This window comes from Pollicipes pollicipes, unplaced genomic scaffold (assembly GCF_011947565.3).
Source record: "Pollicipes pollicipes isolate AB1234 unplaced genomic scaffold, Ppol_2.1 Scaffold_2555;HRSCAF=2994_pilon_pilon_pilon, whole genome shotgun sequence".
Lineage (NCBI taxonomy): Eukaryota > Metazoa > Arthropoda > Thecostraca > Pollicipedomorpha > Pollicipedidae > Pollicipes > Pollicipes pollicipes.
In genome coordinates this window covers 39,886,201-39,907,172 of record NW_023596136.1, presented here as the reverse complement: position 1 = coordinate 39,907,172, position 20,972 = coordinate 39,886,201, and the positions used below count along the sequence as shown (strand labels likewise).

General features: G+C 49.2%; 1 protein-coding gene across 1 annotated transcript; it reads right to left on the bottom strand.

The window, feature by feature from the left end:
- Positions 1-3,274: 3,274 nt before the first annotated feature.
- LOC119101111 (cytochrome P450 2J6-like) lies at positions 3,275-17,235 on the bottom strand. Its single transcript, XM_037224386.1, has 2 exons — positions 17,128-17,235; positions 3,275-4,647 (listed from the first exon to the last, which is right to left on the bottom strand). The coding sequence occupies exons 1-2, from the start codon at positions 17,213-17,215 to the stop codon at positions 3,275-3,277; spliced, it is 1,461 nt and encodes a 486-aa protein (XP_037080281.1). The 5' UTR covers positions 17,216-17,235.
- Between the last annotated feature and the right edge of the window lie 3,737 nt (positions 17,236-20,972).

Here is a 20,972-nt window from a genome sequence, read left to right as displayed (position 1 = left end):
AGCTCATCTTTCAAACCGTGTGGCTGCTCGGCAAAACCAACCTCCAACCTGGCCAGGGCACGCTTTTTGGGAATAGTAGTGGGTTCAGTCACCACAATTCGAACAACAAATGACACTCTGGAGCCAGCGACAGTCACGAGTGCACTGGCGGCCAGGAAACCATTCAGTTAATCAACGGGTTCGACGAGAGCAGCGCCATTGTAAAAACTATTCTGCACAAAACCTTTTAAAATAACCTCAGTGCCAGGAAAGATGACTCGGTCAGCACTGAAAGAAACGCCGCCAATCGTCATAGCGTGAGCGGACACTGAACGACGGCCTGGACGGGGGTAACAAAAAGTTGTTTGGCAAATCGCAAATCAATAACACAAAGGCAATGCTGCGAAAAGTCAACACCGAGCAAACAAAGCACGTCAGTGACATCAGAAACGAAAAATGGTATGGTGCACTTAACGCCAGCAATGTCGAAAGGCACCACAGTTCGACCAAGAAGTGGGAGCTCACAATGCGACGCAGTACGGGCCTGTACAGATGTCTTCCTCAGTGCCAGGCTCGGCATTGCATGAAATACGGACTTATGCAACACGCTGATCGAACTACTTGTGTCAAGAAGGCACTGACAATCCACACCAGCGAGGCGCGCCGTCAGACGCATGTCATCGGTCAATGATATTGCATTCGATAGTGACTCAGACTGAACGCCATCGGAGTTTGAGCGGTCCGGTCGCTCGGTGGTGGAACGCTTCGCTGGAGGCTGCTCTCTCGGCGGCCGGACCACAACTCGTTTCCCTGCGGAAAAGACTGCTCAGGACGTGTTTGAGGGCACATCACAGCCAAGTGGCCAACTGAGTGCCATTTGAAGCACTCCCGGTTTCGCATTCCGCAGCGATCGCGGACATGATTCTGCCCACCGCAGCACAGACATAACCGCGAGCCGCGGTCGCTCTGACCGGCAGAAGTGCCACCGGGACGAGAGGCCGCCTGAACTGCGGCCTCTAAGCTCATCACCCTCCTCGTCAACACAGCCAGTTCACTGCCAGAGTAGAGACGGTGGACACTGGGCTGATACTGCTTTAGATATGCCTGTGAAGCAATCAGGTTACGCACTTAAGTAATGGCATCGTCAAAGGACGAAATACCGTCCGCAATAACAGCGGCATCTAAGTTAGCGGGTAAGGTGGCCAGGAAATGGCTGAACATCAATGAACCCTTATGGGTGAGGGTAGGAGAAGCCAAAGCCATCAGCTTTCTAAACCTGATGACAAACGCATCGAGACTCTCGCCCACACCAAACGTCAACTCACGGAAGGCGAGGTGGTGATCTTTCACGGTCTTAGCACCGAAAGCACCTCTCAACTCTGCAGCCGCCGTCTCGAAGGTGGCAGTCTGTTGAGTGGGCAAGCTATCGAATGCGTCACGAGCAATGCCAGTGAGTGACAGCGGGAAGACAACTGACCTTTGCTTCCCAGTCCATTCTCGGAGCATGGCATATCAATGAAAATCACCAGGAAAACGTCCCAGCGAGCCACGTCCATCAAAACTCGGCATCGTCAGACCAGCCATCTCGAATCTCAAACGCGCAGCAGGAGCCACATCAGCCGAAACGGGAGGCTTAGAGTTCATGCTATCAGGAAAGAAAATCTGTCCAAACAAAAACGATGAAGCAAGACTAGATACTTAACCGACCATTGCAGCAGCGCAGGCACCCAGACACAGCCGGCACCCAGACGGTGCCGCCAGCATCCCGGTATCACCTGGCAGCAATCAGCCATAGCTACTGCCGCTGCTGCGCACGGCAGAGCCGGACCGGCCGTCCGCTCAGACGCAGCGCGGCGCCCCGCGCAGGAGGCACGCACCAGACCGACCCGACCGGAGGTCACTCGGCCGGCCGGCCGGCGGGTGGCGGTGGGCGGCCGCAGAGGCGCGCTCAGCGATCCCAGATAAGGCAGGCGTCACCGGGCAGGCGAATGAGTGCAAAAACCTCGTCGACGCGGCAGCAGTCGCGGCGTGGAGCCTCTTTCCCACCGCTGTCAGCAGTTGTAGACGGGCGCCACGTCGAAAACACGGAGGTTTCAGGTGCACTTTATTTCATGACCGCCCATCGCCAACACCGCGCCCGAACTCCTCGTGGACGCTGACGGGAAAAAAACGAAGCCTCGGAATTAGACAGACTAGACCTAGAACTAAACAGAGCGGAGACCGACAGAACAGAGACTAAAATTAGCGATACAAAATGCATACGATAATAGCATGGATTGACTAACACTTTATTAGACCTCAAGATAATAGCAAATTAAGTGACCCAACAAACGAGAAACGAGCACGAAATCAATCTAAACCTGCAAACGGTACACCGACTAAATATACACCTCAGGCCCAAAGCATGTGCTGGAGCCCTCTTTACACCCAGACGGAAACGTCGCCGATGCGCATCGATACCTGCGGCGCAAGTGTAAACCGGTTAGAAGCCACGTTCGTACGAACATACTAGTTACCTGCGACTCAATCACTGCAAACTTAAACTCATTGCAAACTCACCGCAAATTCAACAGTTCTACGCCGATGTCCACGTCGGCGCAGTGCGCATATCAGTTCACAACATATCAGTTCACAACATGTCTTACACACATCAGCCCGCTATCAAAACTGCCCTTATCTTCTTAAAACTTAAGTTGCGATCAGCATCATCGGTTCACGATGAAAAGGGGAGGAGCCGTGGTCCGTGGGGGTTCGGCGGTTTAGCAAGCTCGAACCACTGACCTTGTAACGCCGCTTGGAAACAGAGCGAGGTAAAATATCGCGTTTTGCAGCTCCCTCTCCAAAAAACGTAATCGCCGAGCACAAACTTTTAACCTAAAATGTCGTGAGAATACCAAATGGTAGCCGGCCGATTCACGTCATCACATGTGCAGGTTCTTCAGGTTCTCGAAGCCATGGACTGATATGTCCCTTTGCCGCGTACGTGTTCTAACTGCGGCCAGCCCAACCACGCTACAAAGAGTCTAAACGATCAGTGTAGGTACAAGAAATGAGTTTCGGAGACGCACAGTGATTGTGCTAGAAGCGATGTTTACTCACAATCGGAAATGGGCTTCTGCCGTGATCGAAAGAAATTGCAGCATTTCATACGACTATTCGAAACCACATAATTTTCTCCGTGCGTGTGGTGGCTCTTAATGGTGAGCAAAGATCACAGGCATCATCACGCGCGCGTGTGCCCCGGACTTTTGGATGAGGAGAGATGCTGGCCCCTGCTCCTCGCCGTCCCTCCGCCTCAGCGCCTCTCTGGTACGAGCTTGTACGGTTTGGGACTGCGAAGGAACGTGACTTTTGGATCTTCCCCCAGGTCGTGTGTGAACCCCTCTGGCCAGCGGAAGGTAAACTTTTGCATGAAGCAGGTGACAAAGAGGAACAGCTCAGCGCGCGACATTCTCTCGCCCACACACTGTCTCTTGCCCACTGAGAACGGCATGACGTTCTTGTCCGGCTGGAACTTGCCGTCGGTGTCCAGGAAACGCTCCGGCCGGAACTGCAGCGGCTCGGGGAACAGACGCTCACTGTGGTGCACACTGTGCACGTTAGCGATGACCTGGATGCCGGCTGGCAGTAGGTGTTGGCCAACTTGGACGGGCGCTACTGTCTGGTGCGTGAGCAGCAGGGGTACGATGTCGGCCAACCGCTGCGTCTCCAGCAGCACGGCCTCGACGTACGGAAGACGCGACCTGTCCGAGAGGGACGGCAGCCGCTGCCGGCCCACCTGGCCGTCCAGCTCGGCCTGCAGACGCCGCTGGACCTCCGGGCGGCTGCACAGTAAGCAGAACGCCCAGCGCAGCGTTGTAGTTGTCGTGTCGTGGCCGGCGAAAAACAGATCTATCACTGACATTAGGAGGTGCCAGTCGGTCAGCAGGTCCGGTCGTTTCCGCTGCTCTCGAAGCATGGCCTCCATGTAGTCGCGAGGCTCACTGAGCGTATCAAGATCCTCCCGATGTTTCTTGATGGAGAGCATGAACACGTCTTCCAGGACACTGTCAAATTTCTTTTCAATCTTTGCCTTATTGAAAACAAAACTTGGCAGCACGTTGCTAAGCCATGGAGCGGCATCAAGAATTTCCATGCGCTGGGCAGTCTCGAGAACTTGTGAAAGCGTAGTGATGGCGTTCAGGACCTTGGTGTCGGTGAGGCTCAGCTCCTCCGACGCGACCAGCTTCCAGATGATATTGACCACGGCGATGTTCAGAGATGAGTCAAAGGCAAGCTCGGAGCCGCAATTCGGCGCCAGAATCTCGTCCATGTAACTAGTGATCTGATAGTGCATATACTCTTCCAGTTCGGACTTGCCCATGCCCAAGTTGCGCAGGTGATGAAGCGTCAGACGCCTGGATTCCTGCCATAACTCACCCTGGGAAGAGACTAGTCCTGTTCCATTCACAATAAACTGGAATATTTGAGTGTCGGGTCGACCGCTTAGCTCAGGTCGGCTGAAGGCTTCTCGGATCAAGTCGGGATCGCTGATCACAACCTGGTGCATGACGCCAATCTTGACATGATAGCTGGCACCATACATCTTGGCCCATTCGGCATAGGTGTGGTGTGCGTGTTTCAAGTCCATGGAGAAGAGGTTTCCCACCCATGGCATCAGTGGTGGTCCTGTAAATAAGAATGGCTGTCTCAAAAGCGCGAAAATCACAAATCAGATATTATGTTCGTTCAATAGTCCAATTTTTTATTTGGTTGACGACACAATGAATCCTCATGTTAATCGGCCCACCTCACCTTTGCTGGACTATGCTGTCACCTTTGGTGTGATACTACTGAGGTAAGTAGTGAGCGATTGCTTGATATATTGGGATACGGAGCACCCTGTTAGCCGCAGAACACTGACGGGCGAACTAGGGCCTTTTGGCACCCCAAAGCGTGGATTAGTACCCCCTTGGATGGGGGATCAATTTTACCCCCCCCCCCCCCCTCCTCCGAAGCATTTTCCAGAATGATTTCCGAATGTCGCCGCGTAAACAGCTTCAATGTTGCGTAGCTGTACGATATTAAATAGAAAATCGTTTGGTACCAAAAATGTGGATTCATGTTGTAGGGCCACTGACATGCAGCAGGTCAAAGTTAGCCCATGAGTTCAGCGGATACAGTTTCTAGTGAATCGTTCAGTGGATGAAACAGCTGAGTGTTAGACAAAGCCGTGCATATGTGAGATAGTTTTCAGGTGACACAACAATTGATTTGATCAATTCCATTGACCTAGGGCCAAATATGAGCGTCAGACCAAGGTCAAAACCGACCTGTTTTTACTCTGGAACTTCTTCAATGAACTAGCTTCTCGTGCTCATTTGAAATTTTTTATTGCAGTTTGCGCATTATTCACCTTTCAAGCGGATAACAGGTCATTGACATAAAATGACACAGGTCAATACTTTTTTAGAAACATGCTGCCTAGTGTAACAATTTGCGCTCATTCAGCTGCAAAATTCAATGAGGTGATGCATGATTTTGATCGCTATGTCCCTCTAAAGGTCAAAAAAGTCACTGACCTTAAATGAGCAGCAGTAACCTTTTGCTTAGTACATGTACCTGGGTTCACGGTGGTTGCATGGGAACGTTTGGAGGGTCTTTGGACACCAATGAAGATTTTGACGTTATTTGACCAGGAACCTTAAAGTCTGGCGCAAGGGAGTTGCCGTACCAGTCAACCCTCTATAAATTTGGTGTCTAACTCTTGTAGTTTTCGAAATCTCAGGGGAATCCAATTGACTCCCACCCAAGCGAAGCGTATTCAACCGATCATCCAGGCGCGTTTTAAGCGTTTGTGATGCTTTTGCGTGTTTAACTGGCAGACTTGCGGGTTCTGACGGGTAGTCTGAAATACAGACAAGGCCTTACAGCCTGCCAACCTGACCATGTTCAACTCGCAAGAAGCTGCGCGCGTTTACCCGGGCGATCAGCTAGACTTGGCGAGCCTATACGGGTAAAAAATCACACAGAAATTATTGCATTTTCTCTTATTTACTGCGTTAAAAAACAGATCTTGCTGCCAAACACAAAACTCACATGAACTAATCACATCTTTATTTTTACAGAAAGTAAACCCTCAAACCTTTGCATGGAGCCATTTTGAACGTAAGTAACTCATTGGCAGCAAAATGTCATTAGCGTTCATTTAAGGTAACCCCTTTTTTGTCTATAGAGGGTCGTGATGATTAGAATCATACGATTTTTTAGATTCGTACATTTGGCTAAGCGTCAAATATTACGTTCAACGGTGCACTCATAAGAAAAATGTTGGTCTGAGTTATTTTAGGTCAGCAACCTACCCTGACCTTCAACACTCGAAGAAAAACATCGAGCTTAGCGGTAAAAACCAGTGGACTGATCTCAATGAGATCTCGCGATTGGTACTCGGTTGTATGTTTTTTAGGCGGTATGTTATGCTAGGCCAGCAACCTACCCTGACCTTTAACCCTTGCCTTGGTTCGCCGTTTTTCAAACGCGGAATGATACGAGGTCGATACGACCCCCTGGCGTTTCCAAGCTACGAAACATGGAGTTCAGCGGAAAACACCAGTCAACTCATCTCAATGAGATCTCACGATTAGCACTAGGTTGTATGTTGTTGGTCAAATCTCATCGTCGTTTGCCGCCGGCCGTAAGTCGATGGCCATGCAGTGTTCCTCAAATACCAGCCGTAAACCGCGATGGTTTATCAAAAAACCGTGGTGGTTTATCAACTTCCATTCGCCGGGCCGCGGCCTGGCGCAAAGCAAGCGTTCGACTCCTGCGCGGCAGCCGCCATCTTTGCCAAGAAGAACGATGGGGGCATTGTAACATCTGTTCCTGAAAGGTGAACCCATTTAAACCGGGGTAAAGTGGAGTCATATAAATGATCATTTGTCCGAATTTTGCTCTTAGCGAAATGCTTCTAGTATGTCATTACGATAAAATCGCCTACCCTGAGTATATACTTCTGTTGTCTATTTTTGTTGTACCTTGCAAAACATTGATTGAGAGCCAATTGAATGCCGTCATGCCTGCAAATAATGCTCACGACCACCAGATATAAACGGTCGACGTTATATTCCTCTAGACCATGAGCGCTGCATAGCCATTAGGGTAACACAATTTGAGTGACGTTTCTATGGCGTCCAGCATGTCTGAATGGCCTTGAAACAGTCTGCATATATTCGCAAGCGCTTAGTTTCAATGTAGAGGGTTTAATGTTTCAGGACGGAAGAGCTGTGAACTGCATTGAATAATCTTGAAAAGTATTATTTCAGTTCCAAACCCATACAAATGTGAAACGCTCACCTTCATATTTGCGAATGTTTGTTTTTTGCTTGCTAATCTATACACCTTTCTTAAAGTTCTTGCATGTACGATGTCATCACATTTCATGTGTGCGTAATCCATTTCAATGCACGCCTATGAAAAAGATCTCTTAGTTCGGGAGTTGCGCCCGAAAATCTGGAGCTGGAGGATTTGGAGATCGGGCTGCTGGGTCGCTCGCGTTGGGGATAACCTTAAGTGGACAACCGGCATGGCCACTTCCGTCACCAAAGTATACACGGTGATCACTAACTGAATTAATAAGCCGAGCGGTCAGTTATTCACCAGAAGGTCGATTCATCACCATGGATGCCTGACATCAAAACTAAAACATCCGATTACAGATGGAAGGGCATCAACAACCACTGAAAGAAACAAGATTGAATTTTAGAAGATTATTTAGTATCAGTTCCAGGGGATCTCACCCACCCGTTGCGGTATGGGGTTCAAGTCGCTATATATGCGCTCGCAGGGGCACACCCGGAATAATCAAACACGGGAGGGAGAGCATCGCAATGCGAACTCATCACTTAGGGATGGTGATTGTGGTGGAGGGGGTGGGCCTCTGCATTCTCGATCCTGACCGCGTCTGCGCGCGCTCGCTATTGACTCTGACTTGGATGGTCTGGAGCCGGCGGCAGCAGCCGCTGACCGCTGGGGGTTTGCGGTCTGCCTCAACATGAGGGAGGTAAGGGGGACCGTTTCAAGCATTGCGACGCGTTCATTTATTCATTAAGTTGTAACGAAAAATTGAGATTTCACGACAGGGAGGTTGAGTTCTTAAGCACACACAAGTCATTTGCATAACGTGTGATCTAAAAATCATCAAACCAAAAAGATGTTCAAGACAATTAAAATGACAACAAGAAAGCATTCTTTTAGTGCTTAAATGAAAATCGAAATGACAACCATAAAACCTAGCCACCAAAGCACATTAATGAACCTCAGCATAGACCGCGGTTAGGGTTATAGAGCCCCAGGCTGAAATGGGGACTCGGGCTCGTTTAAGGGTCTAGGACCAGGGGATCTGAAGGGCCCCTGTTCGGTACTAGAGCCCGTGGCTGGCCAGACTTTTCTATTGTTTCATTCTAGACCATTTCATTGTCATTTCTGGCATTTCCATCCCCTGTCAAGCAAGAGTAACTCGACCAACGCAAGTGGCTCTCTGACATTCAGGGTCCCGTCCTGTTCCTCTTCAGCGAACTGTGCTCCCTGCCGACCAAGGGCCCCTTGCCGGCGCAGGCTCCCCTGTCAAGCACCCTGTCTTTTGATACAGGGAGCTGCCTTGTTGCAGTGGTCCGGCCAACCAGGAGGCCGGCAGTAACTGTCGCGGACACCGGCCTTGTTCCCTGCTTCGTAAATGGCCATCAGGGAGCCAGCCAACTCAGAGCCAAGTACTCAGCATAGGTAGTCTCGGACCTGCACAGACGCTTTTGTCGTCCTGGGGACCCCAACAGGCGCAACGGGCCCCTTTGGTTGACCTTTAAGAACCAGGTCTTTGCTCGAGGTCGTCGCCCGGCCCGCCCTCCAGGCCCACCAATCGGGTCCTTCATAGTATGTGACGAGGGTCACGGAGGCCACTGAGGGTCAAACGGAAGATATTCTTCCCCTGTCCCCCCCCCCCGCCCCCCCCCCCCATCTCAGCTGGCTGCGCTCCTGGACGTGTAGGTATCCGTGAAGCTCCACGTAATTCAGCAACTCGCTCTCAGAATGAAATTCCAGGGTAAATAATGGCGTCTGCGTTCCAACACATCCCCAAATTGATGCCAGATTGGCTTGAAATATGGTCGCTTTTGCTTGTGGACTAAGTATTCTAAATTGCAGCGCAAGTTCTTGATTTTCTGCAATATCTTAATGATTTGTTCCGCCGATTTGATGGAACCGCAGCCAATATGGGGAATCATATTCCTTGTGGGCATTTCCTTCGTGTATTTGGTGCCTTAAGCAGGCATTACGGCCAACGGCTGTATTAACCCTGTGAAAACGTGCATAATGATGGCAATGGTGCAATGGGTATTGAAACGGCCACTTAAGTTGTGACTCATCCAGTTTGGTAGAAGTGTTCACTTTGGTAATTTTAATTCATTATTGGTGACCGGATAATAAGGAGCTCCGAGTTTCGAGAATCTCTAACGTGGCAACTATTAACACGCGCTCGGCTGGGGTCAAATGGATCCCGAAGCTTTTTCCGGCATAATAATTAGCCGTACCTTGTAAGGCCGCTGACCTATAGCAAGCCAAAGTCAGGCCATGGTTTCAGCGGAGTTGATTTCTAGAGCATCGTTCAATCTGACGCAACAACGGAGTGTTGCGTCAAGACGAAGTCATACATCTCTGAGATGCTTTCTTAGGCCACACAACAATTAAATGAATAAATTGTATCACCCTAACGTCAGGTATGAAGATCAGACCAAGGTCGAAACCGGCTTGATGTATGGTGGAGTTTCTGGTGCGTATTGCCAAATTATTGACAACAGGAATCACATGATTCACCTTCCATAGAGTTCTTAGGGGTCCGAATAGGTTACTGACCGAAGACGACCCAGATCAGCATTTTTTTTTTTAGGAACATACTGCCTAGCAAAATCGTTGACGCTTACCGAAATGCAAAACTCGACACAGTCTTGTATGATTTTCGGCATCATGATCTTCAAAAGGTCAAACGAGCTCGCTGGCCTTAAGTGAGCGCGTGATCTTTTGCTTAGAAGTTATCTAGGTTCTGGGGACACTTTGAAAACCCAACTGAAATGTGATCTTGTTTAGCCTTATTTGACCCGAAGATCATAACCTAGGAACCTCAAACTTTTACCTAGATGAGTTTGTGTGCAGGTCAACACACCCTGAGAATTTGGTGTCTCTCGCTTTCTTAGTTCCTGAGATCTCAGGGGGGGGGGAGGGTGAAATTGACCCCTCACGACACCTCAAGCAAAGGGTAAAGGGTATAAAAGAGTAAACAAACTTCTCGAATTTACAAAACGTGCCGCCCGGCAACGCTGTAGAAGGGCAAACGTTTTTTTTGTGGCGCTTACCAACTATTGAAACTGCTATGCGCGGGCGTTTGGCAGTGCCGTATGGGGCAAAAATGACGAGAAGCTGCTCTGCGATCGGGTGTAGTAAGAGGCAGAGTAATCAGCCAAGGCATGGACGTAGCTTCTCATTCCACAAGTAAGTATTTTCGAGCTTGATCGTGCATAAGTTGGTGATTTTGTTGTATGCGGGTCTGCGCCATGACTCAACCTGCGCATTTACTGGTAATCGAGTTGGAGATATGATGTTATCTTTTGTTGTTCAGATACGCTGTGTGCTTTCCTGCTATCATCTAGGCGTTTTGTCACAGCTGAATCCAGTTGCACCCACCTGCAAGATAATAAATATGCATGTTGGCAAGTGGGATGATGGAATGAAGAGCATCTAAGAACCAGAAGGAAAATACCTTTCAAGGATGGGCCATTTCAATGTTTATCACTTCTGAAAGGCTGCCATGTGCTATTCAACACTGATGGGGTGATGGTATGGCAATGATATTGCGTTTGCTTCCTTTGAAGTGGGAAAATAGCAATAGCAATAGCATGAGCATGCTATTTGCATGGCCAATAGAGCTCATGAGACAAGAATAAGCTGGACAAGACAATACTTAAACTAGACAGTGAAAGTCACTCCTTGTGTGATTTTAGGATAATGACTGAGTCAAACCAGTGTCTTGAAATGGCTGGATATTTTAGCTCTTTGCACTCCAATAAATATTTGCAACAGGGTTAAAACTGTACCAAATCCAATATTTTGTAATCCAGTTCAAGCTCAGCCGACAACTGAATTTGTCTTTACTTTGTGGAGACAAGAATTCAGGCTTTGACTTAAATCCTCATCGTAAAAAAATGTGTACAAAATACCTAAATAAATTTGGTTATGCTGGCTTGGGCCTTGCACACTGGCTACCACAGCACATATTTAATGAATTGGCAGGTTGACAGGTATGTGACAAAATGTGTTTTCTTGTCATCATATTGTATATAGAGCTAAATGAAGGTGCTAGAGGTGTTCACAAATGTTCTGTGCATTGAGACTGCCATGAAGTGAGATGCTCACGCCGGTGATACCCGAATTTCAACTTTCCAAACACTGCCTAAGTAAGCAAATTCACATGGAACTTGGTATCAAGTTGCCTTGCTATTGTCTGAAGGGAATATACAATGAAATTCCAGCTTGCAGCCCACTTACAACCACAAATTTTCTGTGGAGCACAAAGACACAACCAGACATAACCCCATCTAAGCGGCATAATCTGTGTCATGAAACATGAATGCCACCTAACTACCACTCCAACGCATAAGACATCTGCAAATGGTGTTGATGCCGTGGTGACAATTGTCGCAAAAACAGAAATGCGGCAAATTTTGGAATGGTGACAATTGTGATGCATGATATACATTTGTTACATAATGCAGGGCAGCGTTCAGATCATTAAGGTGACATGGTCATAACGTGCATCACAGCTCTGCTAGGTGCAATGCTTGCAAAATGTGGACCAGACAGAATCAGACTGGGGTAAAAATTGTTGTGTAAGGTGCATGGGGTGCATTTTGAAGATGCATCTTTTGTTTGTTTCAGGTACCCTCGTCATGACCTGAAGCTGCTGAGGAAGTGGATCACTGCTACAAGACGTCAGGGAGAAAAGCAAAGGACATGGAATGGACTCAGAGTGCACTTCTATGCGGTAACCACTTCATGGAGGCTGGTTTTGAACCATACCGTGAACGCAGAATGCTGCGTGAGGGAAACATCCCATCATGGTTCATGTTCCCGGAGCAGACAAAACCAGTGGCACGCAAAAGTTCCCAAAAGCGTGTTGGCACATGCACAACTCCACCCAAGCCAAAGCCATGCCAGGCGCCTGCTTCTCGGACAGTCACACCATCCCGCTCCGGAAGAGGCACAGGTGCAGCCTGCCCCAGGGGAGGTGCTGCTGCAGCCTGCTCCAGAGGAGGCAATGCTACAGCCTGCCTCAAAGCTGCAACAGCTTCAGCCTGCACCAGAGCAACAACTGCTACAGCACACCCCAATGAAGCTCCAGCAGCACCCAGGTGGCCCAGAGCATAGGTAAAGCGCAAATGCAACAACTCGACACATTTCCAGTCCACCGCAAAAGATTGCTGCAAAGGTTCGAAAATTGCGCTACGAGCAGAAGAAGGTGCGACAGAAGCTGCAGAGGCACGACAGGTCGCTCAAATGCCTCAAAAGTATTCTGGATGCCCTCAGAAAAAACCGGATCGCCGATGCCGAGCTCCTCGAGGTGGTCCGATTTCGATTTGAAAACCCAATGGTGTCAGCGCTTTTCACCAACAAAGTTGTCAATTGTGGCAGGAAGAAGCGAAGTGGCGAGAGGTATTCTGAAGAAACCAAGAAGCTCTGCAGCACCTTCCACTACTATTCCCCGAGAGCGTATAGGTTCCTCTCAAGGAACTTCTCTCTGCAGGGTGCAACATCGCTACGAATGTGGACGAGAAGCGTCAGCTACGAGGTGGGCGTTCTCAACCAGGTGCTACAGATGCTGTGCTGTGAAGTGACATCCAAGAAAATCGACCCCAACTGTTGCTTGATGGTTGGTGAGATGGCGATCCGGAAGGCGAAGGTGTGCTCGCAACCCAAATACAAGTTCGTTGGTCACGTTGATCCGGGTGCAGGGGACGTGGAGGACACGAGACTGGCAAAAAATGCCATAGTGTTCATGGCCGTTGGTCTCAAAAGTGTGTGGCGCCATCCTGTCGCCTACTTCCTCACAGGCCACGTTTCAAGTGAGACTCGGACAGAACTGGCCAAGACTGTCCTGTGTGCTTTGAGCGACCCAGGACTGAATGTGCAAGCGTTCGTGGCCGATGGGCTCCAAGCGAACGTGTCCATGTTCGGCCGCTTGGGTGTTCAGAACCTGCAGCCAAAACAACTTTACCTTCCCATCGTTCCTAGCTTCTTCCTGCATCCTGCAACCAAGCAGAAGGTGTATGTTCTGCTGGATGTGGTACACATACTGAAACTACTACGAAACCTCCTTGGCGAACGCAAGAGCCTACAACTGGATGGTGAAGAGGCATCCTAAAGGTACATTCAGGTAAGAGTATGCCAAATCTAGTAGTAGCAATAATAATAAATAATTTTGTATTGATTCACTCCCAGCGACACCAAGCATAACGCAAAAAAGCTGCTTTTCACTTAAGTATCACTCTGTCTTTCTGCCTACATCTATCCCATCATCTGTGTAGTTCGCGTCTAGCTGCATGGGTAGAGACTTGAGAGACTTAACTTAATCTGAGAGGACGGCGACACTCTTACACTAATGACTGAACCTGTTCAACCCGTTTTCAGTATTCTGCAGCCAAGGTAAAATAACGATTGTGGATACCTTCACAGGCGCTGTACGGCCTGCAGCACAGCGAGGGTATCCGGGCGGCCAACAAGCTCTCTCGCCTGCACGTTCAGTACGAAAAACAAACTGAAAGTTAAGCTTGTTGCCAACCTGTTAAGCAGCTCGGTGGGCAAAGCTCTACTGTACCTAGAAGAGTCGGAGCACTATGAGTTCATCGGAACGGGGGCAACGGCGCGCTTCATCCTGCTTGTTGATCAGACATTCGACTGCCTCAGCAGCTGCAACCCCTACGGAAAGGGCTTCAAGACTCCTGTAACTGCCGACAACTTGACGTGAGTTGAATTAATTAGCATTAAGAACAACATGAAAAATCCAAAGTGTGTGTTTTCTTTCCCGCAGGGAAGTGCATTAGAATTGCCAAATACCAGCTATCACATAAACGGCATCAACAAACATGCTAGTGAAATGTTCTTTGAAAATGGCGTTGGCATATGGCGTGATGTGCTTTTGTGTTTGATCGTATGTTATGCCCATAGGCAGATCAAGCGATAGGAGCAAAATGTCCCACAGTGAAATGTGGGCCAACGTACACCTTTTCTCCCTGCAGCTGGCCACTTATGGCATATGCTCCCCCACCCCCACCCCATCCTCCCCAATCACCAGGCGAAACTGGCCATTCAGGTATGTATGGTCAATCCCCACCCCGGTCGCCGATCAAGAACGCGTGAACTGTCCGCTCCCCTGCAAACAAAATGTAACGACTGGGCGACCTCTGGCTATCGGCAATTCATTTTGAACATTATGTTGCGAGGGCGGTTTTTGGCCGAGCAATTGCCTCAGTAAAGGCTATAAATGTCGCTGTTATTGCTTTTTTAGTGTGCTGACTGATTATTATTTCCGCTAGGCTCCGGCGTGAGTTTCTGGCCGACTTCAGTTCCGTGCTGTTCCGGCTACAGACAGCATCAGGCGAACCGGTACTGCAGACGCGACGCTTCACCCCGGTCCTGGGTTTCTGTCTCGCGACGCAGACCGTCATGGACGTCAGTGAGGCCCTGCTGTAGGAGGGGTTCCTGTATGTACTGTCATACAAATGTCCCAAGACCATCTAGAGCTGCTGTTCGGCCGGATCCGACGTATGGGCGGCTTCAACAACAACCCAAACGTGGCCCAACTGCGAGATGTCATGCGCAGACTCATACTGCACAACTTCATACCGCCATCTGCCACCGGGAGCTGCACGTCACGGGATGACGGTGACGACGGCCTACTCCACATCCGTCGTCCAAAACGGCAGCGGCCGACGCTCAGCGAATGTGACCCCATGCTGGCGGTCGTGCAACATTTCCTCATCACGGAGGACGCCGGCTGGGATTTCGTTGACAACTGTGCTAGCTACATCTCCGGCTATGTGTACCGCAAGCTGGTGGAATCGGGCGCGGTCGGGTGTGGTGAGTGCATTGATACACTTCTGTGCAACGAGGACGACCCACCGTCGCATGAAGTGATGGGTCTCGTAAAAGTGCGGGACAACGGCGGGCTGCTCATTCCGTCGGCGTCGACGAACGCGATCGTTCCGGCAGGTGAGCGGCATTTGACCGCTTTGCGTAAGTGTGGTAAGATAAACCGAGCTAAACTGTCGCTGAGTATCCAGTGCAGCGTCCTGGCGCAATTAATAGCTGAACGCAGCCACGAACTGTTCCCTGGTGCGCAAGACTACTTGTTCGAGCCGCGAGCGGATGAGTGCCATGCTGTGGTATTGGTAAAACAGATCGTGGCCAGGTATCTGCGTGTCCGCCTCCATGCCTACGGACAAAATGCTGCAGTGAGTGGAATGCTCAGTACCCATGTGAGGCACAACCTGTACAAGCAGGTGCTCTTTGCACACCAGTAGTCAAATACATCAGTAAATACCTGTGCTGGTGACCGCAAGCAGATTTACCAGTTACGTGGTTTTGGGGGCTGTAAGGTGCGTGGACATGCAAGCCCTGTACGTTAACATTGTTAGTATTACGGTGTACATACTCTGAACAACATGCTGTACTATAAATAGTTTTGGGGCTGTAAGGTGTGTCGGAGTGTAAGTCCTGTGCATCAACGTTGTCAATAGTACGGTGTACATACTCTGAATAACATGATATACTATGCACATATTTCGGTGCATACACAGCTTGCAGGAATACCGAGCCGACGGTGCTGGACATAGCTTATATCCTTGTAACGTACTAAATCGAGACATGAGCTCTAGTCTTATCTGAGTGTGGATGAGGACAGACCTATTCTCTCACGCAGGTGAACAGCATGCACGCGGAGCATACAGGGGGATAGTCAACCATAGCCTGAACTCCAGCAGCCCACCGGAACAGCTACTTCGCCCATAAACAACGACTTAAGAATGCCCTCCGTCTCCCAACAGGCTGATGCAAATGATGACATTGGCGTGGTTCGACGTGCCGCCTGTGAAAAGATTCGCGCTTTCCAACGATTTTGGGTCGTCGATCCGACCTGGGAGGACCACAACCGTCGAATACATTTAAAGCTGGATGCAGTTGGCCAACATTCACGACAATTATCCTGCTCGGCTTTGCTTCTGCCTATTTCAAGTCGAAGCCACAAGCCAGGAGAGGGTGATACGACTGGCCCGGCCCCTCTGTTCGCTGGAATGCTGCAAAGGACCACATCCGGAACAACTGTTTCCAGCGTTATCGTCATGGCATCTTTTCTGTTTTAGAGGGACCATCTATTTTCTTCTGAAATCAGATATTACCCTGTCTCCCACCTTCTCCCCCCCCCCCCCCCCTACTTCTGCTACGACGCAAAATCGCAAAATCAGTATGCCTAGATCAGTTTGTCAAGCCGCTACCCATGCCCTCAGAGCAAACTTTGCTGTGCCGTACTGCATAAAATTGATGTCTTAAGTAGCCCCAGTGTTTTCAAGGCTCTCGCTTCCATCATTTCCTAATCACACGGCTCCGAACGTCGGTCATCCGCCATAAGATTATCATTGCGAAGCTAACTCTTGGCCTTCTTCGCGTGGTGGCGCTAGTGTCGCAAGACGGGAGCAATCGGCCGATCACCGCGCCAATGGGAGTAGGCTGTCTAGGTTTGCAAGGGTCAATGATCCAACCAGCCACCAGGGCGCGTATTTAAGTGTATTGCAGGCGCATAGCAACTATACGCAAGGATATGAAGAAATCAATGCACGTATCCGTATGAACCTCTGTGCAAATAAGTTATTGGTTTAAGCCTTTGCATAGACGGAGAAGTTTAGAGTTGGCAGGTTTGAAACAAAGTATGAACAGAGTGAGGACGTATTTGAAGAAGATCAATGCTTTTTGAAGATGCTTGTCTCTTGTGCGTGATGCCGTCTAAACGTGACGCCGACGTCGATGCAAACCTGACAAATATTTCACCTGGCACCCGTGGACCGCACGTTTACTCACCATGTGGGCTCCACGCCGGTCGCTTGGTTGACCTCCAGGCCCACAGCAGCACAGCTAAAAGAACTATCACCAGCCAGAGGTACATCATCCCGAGCGCACCTGGCCGCCCGCCTCCTCCACAGTGCAAACTGTCGACTGCGCATCCAAACTATCGTCAACCTCGGCCCCGCCTGGTGACCTTGAAATCGCTGCAGCCGCAGAGACTAATCCGGCCGGAGAATATATACTTTTTCGGTGTATGCGCTTACTGGCAACCGTTGCCAGCGGCGTTAGAAAAATAGTGCTGACTGAAATGGCCCTGCCGCTGATGTTCTGGCAACATGTTTTATCTTACCAAATATCAGAGGTGACGAGAAATACATTTATATTATCATTTTGTATGTACATTTATATTTGCTGTAGCTCAACAACTAGCCTTCAAGAACAACGAGAAACAAGATTTTGGAGCAGGAAAGATAAGGCCACTAAAACCTACAATGTCGAGCATACACTGAATGAAAGCGATGGAAATGCAGCGAAACTTCCCCGAGTATTTTGTGTTTGCTTCTTTCTATTATGTCTATGCCTTCTTTTCTGTAAATAGTTTGGACGTCAACAGAGCCGTCCAATGGTCATAAGATCGCCACGTGGTCCAGCAGCTTAAGGTCGCATTTCGTCGAGGGCCTCCACTTCTCGGGCCGTGGACAAATCGCAGCTGAGTGAATGACCTTACGCCCCGCCCCTTCTCTTTCTCCCACTTCCACCTTTCTCTGCCGCAAAGACGTGGATCCCTACAAAATAGCACGTCATGCTGATGAAAATCCCGCAGAATGCAGGCCTCCTTGAATAACTTTGGACTATGCAATGTCTTTGATCTCATTTCCAATTTCTGAATCCCTTTTGCCTCTCAGTCCTCACGTGGTCCTGCGGCTTAAGATCGCATTTCTTTGAGGGCCTCGACTTCTCGGGCCACGGACAAATCGTGGTTGAGCGAACGACCTTACGTCCCGCCCTTTCTCTTTCTCCCACTTCCGCCTTACTCTGCCGCAAAGACGTGGATCCCTATAAAATAGCACGTCATGCTGATGAAAATCCCGCAGAATGCATGCCTACTTGAATAACGTTGGACTATGCAATGTCTTCGATCTCATTTCCAGTTTCTGAATCCCTTTTGCCACTCAGTCCACAGATACCAAAGGAAAGCATAAAGGCATAGGCACCGAAATGTACTCTTATTAGTGTTCCTAAGGTACCCACATAAGGAGAGAATGGACATGTAATGTAACAATGTGGGAAACGGGCATTCATACCCAGATCTAGACCCAGTCACGTTCATTTAGTACATTCAAACCTCATGATGTTTACCGTATCCCAGGCTGGTCAATCCTGTACTCCGTGCTTTCCTCAACAAATTCGGCAAAACTAGAACTCTGATGGGAATCTATAACCGCTAAAAACTAGTACTCATTGCACACGTTCCTGGATATCCGTTCTGAAAGCAACGGGAATTAAAGCATGTTAATTATACAGATGCCTACATTGCTAGTTTATTCCATGTCGTAACTTGTAAAAAGAACCACGTAGAACCGAAACCCCGGATGATCCCACGATAAAGCCCAATGCACGGGATCCGAACTGGAGCAGACAGGTCTCGCGCTAGGTCAACTGACACCTCCTATCATTTCTTGGAACTCCGCCTGCCGTACTATTTTAATGACATAGCCTTTAAATGAGATGGTGCACTGTACCGGACGTCATTGACTTCTTATGACAATGGTATAGTGGTCCTGGTACAAAAATCCTGGCTAAACATTCGAAAACCTACAAAATGTGGACGGTGATATGAACGAGATCATCAGCTTCAACGTGCCATGGAAGTGTATTTAGATCGACCGATCACGCCTTAGCAGACGCGAGACGACGACTTTTGGATTTCATTTTATGAAACGCAAGGACTTTTCACAGACACAATAAAACAACACTCACAAGCTGTCTAAGTGATTTGTGCAGCCAAAAAGGAGACTGCACCCAGCACAGCGTACGGTTTCCCGTTCGCAGGCGAACACATCGTCATCGTAAAACCATCAAATACAACACACCATCGTCACACATCATCGTATCAAGCCGCCCCCGCTTCCACAACCACAACGAAGACGAGGACTACGTAACGTTAAATCGGACGCCTTTCTAGCCCTACGCACAGCAGCAGCCCGAGCCAGGCCGGCACCCGGTAAAGACATGCAGGGAGCGGCTGGGTGCCCCAAGACAAACATTGTAGGTTCCTCTGCGTACCACCTTTATTCTTCAACACATGCACACACCAGACATCTTGCACACTTCCCCAAGCACATTTAGACTTAAATGCGTGCCATCACCTCAAACTCTGTATTTGGAACGACTAGAAAGACCTCAGCTAGTAAAGCCCCACTAAGCCTTAGCTTGTAGCTACAGCCATATACCACGGTCGGGAAATTTTCATAAGGCATCTGATAAACATGTAATGGTCATAACACTGAACTGATGGAAAACAGTCTGCATGAGAACATTTCCGTGGTATTTTGTCTGATTATTACCAAACTTTCCGTTCCATGACCTCAACTTGTCACGACACGTTCCGCGACCGAGCGCTCAATTTTGCTCGACGTAGTCCTGCGGGCTGTGCGGCGCACCACTCAGTCATGAATGCCGACAGCGCATTGTCCCATGTCGGGTCATGCTTAGGGTGATCGTCCAGATCTTGAAGAATGGACTTCTGCATCTTGCCTAGGAGATCCGACATGGTGTTGCGCGCACCGGCCGTTGGGTTAGCCACAGGCGGTGGGGGTTGGGGGGGGGGGGGGGGCGCTGCGGACCACTGCGGGCGCCGACAAGTCAAACGGTCTGGCGTGACGGGGGATCCACAAAGTCATTGCCAGCGCTGTCGTTATCGACTCGTCCCTCGAGTTCTCCGTGAAGGGCTGAAGGGCTGGCGTCTCGGCGGCCTTCCTGGACGGTCCTGGCGTCGGCTCTATGGCGGGGCTGGCCTCCGCCCTCAAGGTGGCAAACCATCCAGATGGTGTATCACGTCGTTCTGCCAAGAAAGAACAATCCAATTGTCCTTTGGAAATCGGCTGATTTCATTAGGAGGAGTTAATGTGCGTCCTTCCAAAATTATGTGCAATCCACAGAGGTGACTGACTATCATGGCTGACTTGATGTCTGTCCAACTATTTTAGCGTGATTCTGTTTGTAAGCTACGCCATTCTTTTAATTTCAATGCCCTGAAATCTTTTAAGTGTCCCGCAGATTCTCAACATGTTTTGACTTACAATGAACACCCGCTGCAAGTATTCCTTGCAAAACGTAGTGCAGCTTATGTGAGGCGCATGGACGGTGGAACAATGACCAGAGTGCTGATGTCCTGTAGTAAATCACCATGAAGCCTTACACTCGGCACAAAACTTCAAAACCTTTCATCCTAGCCGTCATATTTTGGGCAACCCTTTCCACGCACGGAGTATCCGGTGCTAGGATGTAGTAGCGAGATATACCACTGTACTGATGCCCCTGGGACATGTATTTCTAACCCCATGCTTGGTTGTGGTCATCACGATCTTTTGCCTTAGCCATCTGTATCTCCTGTGGCCATAACCTTTAGTACCAGGCGTCAGGCATTACAATATGAGAGCTGGAATGGTTGTTTATTCTTGGTGCCTATCGTCTGCTCAGGGTTGGAAAGCCTCCTATTTTACTGTCTACAGATCAATGGTTACATCTAGGTTGTAAAAAGGCATGTAAGACCACAAGTATTCCTTTGAAAGCATGTTAAAAGCATGCTGGAACCATGAACATGTTTAACTTAAGTTTTTGTGAACCAAGGCCGGAAT